The sequence below is a fragment of the Urtica dioica genome, chromosome 7 (genome assembly GCF_054948205.1).
Source record: "Urtica dioica subsp. dioica isolate 48M chromosome 7, U.dioica_male_clone48M_v1_H2, whole genome shotgun sequence".
Lineage (NCBI taxonomy): Eukaryota > Viridiplantae > Streptophyta > Magnoliopsida > Rosales > Urticaceae > Urtica > Urtica dioica.
This window is the reverse complement of record NC_142762.1, coordinates 23,056,360-23,058,772: the sequence shown is the minus strand read 5'-3', so window position 1 is coordinate 23,058,772 and position 2,413 is coordinate 23,056,360. Positions and strand designations below refer to the sequence as shown.

Here is a 2,413-nt window from a genome sequence, read left to right as displayed (position 1 = left end):
AATATAGCTGACTAGGAATAGATGGCTAGGATTAAGTCTTGTAAAGCTGTTAGAGTTAGTTATGCACCAACGGCTCAGATGCATAATTGTGACACAATTTATAATATAATAAGAGAAGTCAAGAGTAAGTCATTCGACTACTCTGAATCCCAAATACTCGTCTCTCTTCTTCTTCCTCATATCTTCTCTTGGTATCAAAGCTTTGGCTCAAGAAAGCTCATTGACAATGGCGAATCACTATTCCGCAACCAATCAAGATTCTCCTCTGATGAACTATTCTCCGACGAGTCAGTACTCTGCTCAAGCGCAGATGTACCAGAGTATGTCTCTCCATCTCAATCCTCTCAGCCTCAAGCTTGATCGCCCCAATCACCAATTCTGGAGTGCACAAGTAATTTCGATGGATAGAGCTCACAGATTGGATAGTTTCCTGACTGGATCTATCGCGTGTCCGGTTCAATTCCTCGAATCGGTCAACGAAAATGGAGTCACCACAAGATCGCTCAATCCTGACTTCGTGTTGTGGATTAGGCCTGATCATCTACTGCTTAGCTGGCTTCTCTCATTAATCTCTGAATCGATGCTCGGCCATGTTAATCGTTGCCAAAATTCCTCAGATGTGTGGACAATTCTCAACGCCTCGTTCCGAACGAACTCGAAGGCAAGAATTCTCCAACTTAGGTTTTCTCTACAAACCTTGAAGAAAGGCAATCTCTCTGTTGACAAATATGTGGTGAAAATGAGAAACATCGTCGACAACCTCACAGCGATCGGAACTACAATCTCTGATGATGAGCTCATCTTGTATATTCTTGGCAGTCTTGGACAAGAATATGAATCTTTCGTTGTCAATCAGACGAACATATCTGAGAGTCTCAATCTTCAAGAAATACAATTTGCGCTTCAATCGCAGGAAATGCGAATCGAATAACAGAACTCCTCTCTCTTGTTGGACTTGGTGACGTCTCCCATGGCCAACGCTGCTTTCAGAGGACGAGGATCAAACTCCAATGGCGGCCGCCATGGACAAGGACGTGGTGGAAGAGGCGGCAGAGGCAACATACCAGTTTGCCAATTGTGTGGACGTACAGGTCATACATTGGTCAAATTCTTTCATAGATTTGATCTCGAGTTCCATGGTCCCTCACCGACGACGAACCAGAACAATAGTGGTCAAGGGAATGGAGGCCAAGGCTTCAACAACAATGGATCTCAAGCGCAAGCCTACACTGCATCGAACGATGATCAAACCACCGATCAAGAGTGGTACATCGACGATGGAGCCACAAATCACGTTACAATCGACCTCAACAATCTCACCATTCAGTCCAACTACAAAGGGAAAGACAAACTCGTTGTAGGTAATGGAAATTCTCTCCCTATTTTACATATAGGTGCAATACTGTGAACAACAAACACAAAAATCTCTTACTCAAAAACATACCTTCAACCATCAAAAACCTTTTGTCTATCTCATAATTTACACGTGACAATAATGTACTAATTGAGTTTTATCACGATGAATGTCTCGTGAAGGACAAGGCTACAATGAGGGTACTGCTTATGGCAGTACTTAAGGATGGGTTATACCAGCTTGATCTCACCTAGTTGGAGTCTTCACATCACTCATTGAAGTCAAAATTCCAATCATTTGTCAGTCACCTTAATTGTTCTATTTTCTCTGTTGTCAACCTTGTTGTAAAAATAAGTCTCACTCATGTAAAAACAAGTGCATTGAGTCTATTTTCATTGATTTGCCTAGTGTACCTAAACAGTTTGTAATCCATGTGTCTAAGAGTCTGTGAACAATTGTAGTCCTCTTATTTGTTTGAATAAAAATGAAAATTTGTCTCAAACTGGCTATACAATTCCTTCTCTCAAGCAATCATTTGTCTGTGACATTGTTTCTAACAACTCTAAGACTGATAACATTAACGTGTGGCATCAAAGATTAGGACACCCCTCAAAAGATGTTTTATCCAAGATTTTGAAATCTCTAAATGTCTTTCCAAACAACAAAACCAGATTTTTGTTCAGCTTGTGCCTTAGGTAAAATCCATTAGTTTCACTTTCATTCATCTCAAACTACAACCACAAAACCTTTCCAAATTGTCCATTAAGATATTTGGGGACCCTCACCAACAAAATCCACTGATGGTTATAAGTACTACATTCATTTTGTAGATGATTTCACAAGATTTACCTGGCTTTTCCCACTAAGGCTCAAATCTGAAACAAAATTTGTGTTCCTTAGGTACAACAACTTCATTGAAAGACAATTCTCAACCAAAATCAATGTCTACAAACTGATTGGGGTTGTGAATATCAATCCTTACTCCCTGTTCTAAACACACTAGGTATCAGCTTTAGACACCCATGCCCACACACACATCAACAAAATGGAAAATCTGAA

At 40.3% G+C, this 2,413-nt stretch overlaps 1 protein-coding gene across 1 annotated transcript; it reads left to right on the top strand.

The window, feature by feature from the left end:
• The first annotated feature begins 226 nt into the window (after window positions 1-226).
• Window positions 227-931, top strand: LOC149390457 (uncharacterized). Its single transcript, XM_089619776.1, has one exon. It carries the CDS (start codon window positions 227-229, stop codon window positions 929-931), a length of 705 nt encoding a protein of 234 aa, XP_089475902.1.
• Window positions 932-2,413: the final 1,482 nt, after the last annotated feature.

What these genes read in the sequence shown, in the direction of transcription:
- LOC149390457 (XM_089619776.1), top strand. Translation starts at nt 227, where the DNA reads ATGGCGAATCACTATTCCGCAACCAATCAAGATTCTCCTCTGATGAAC.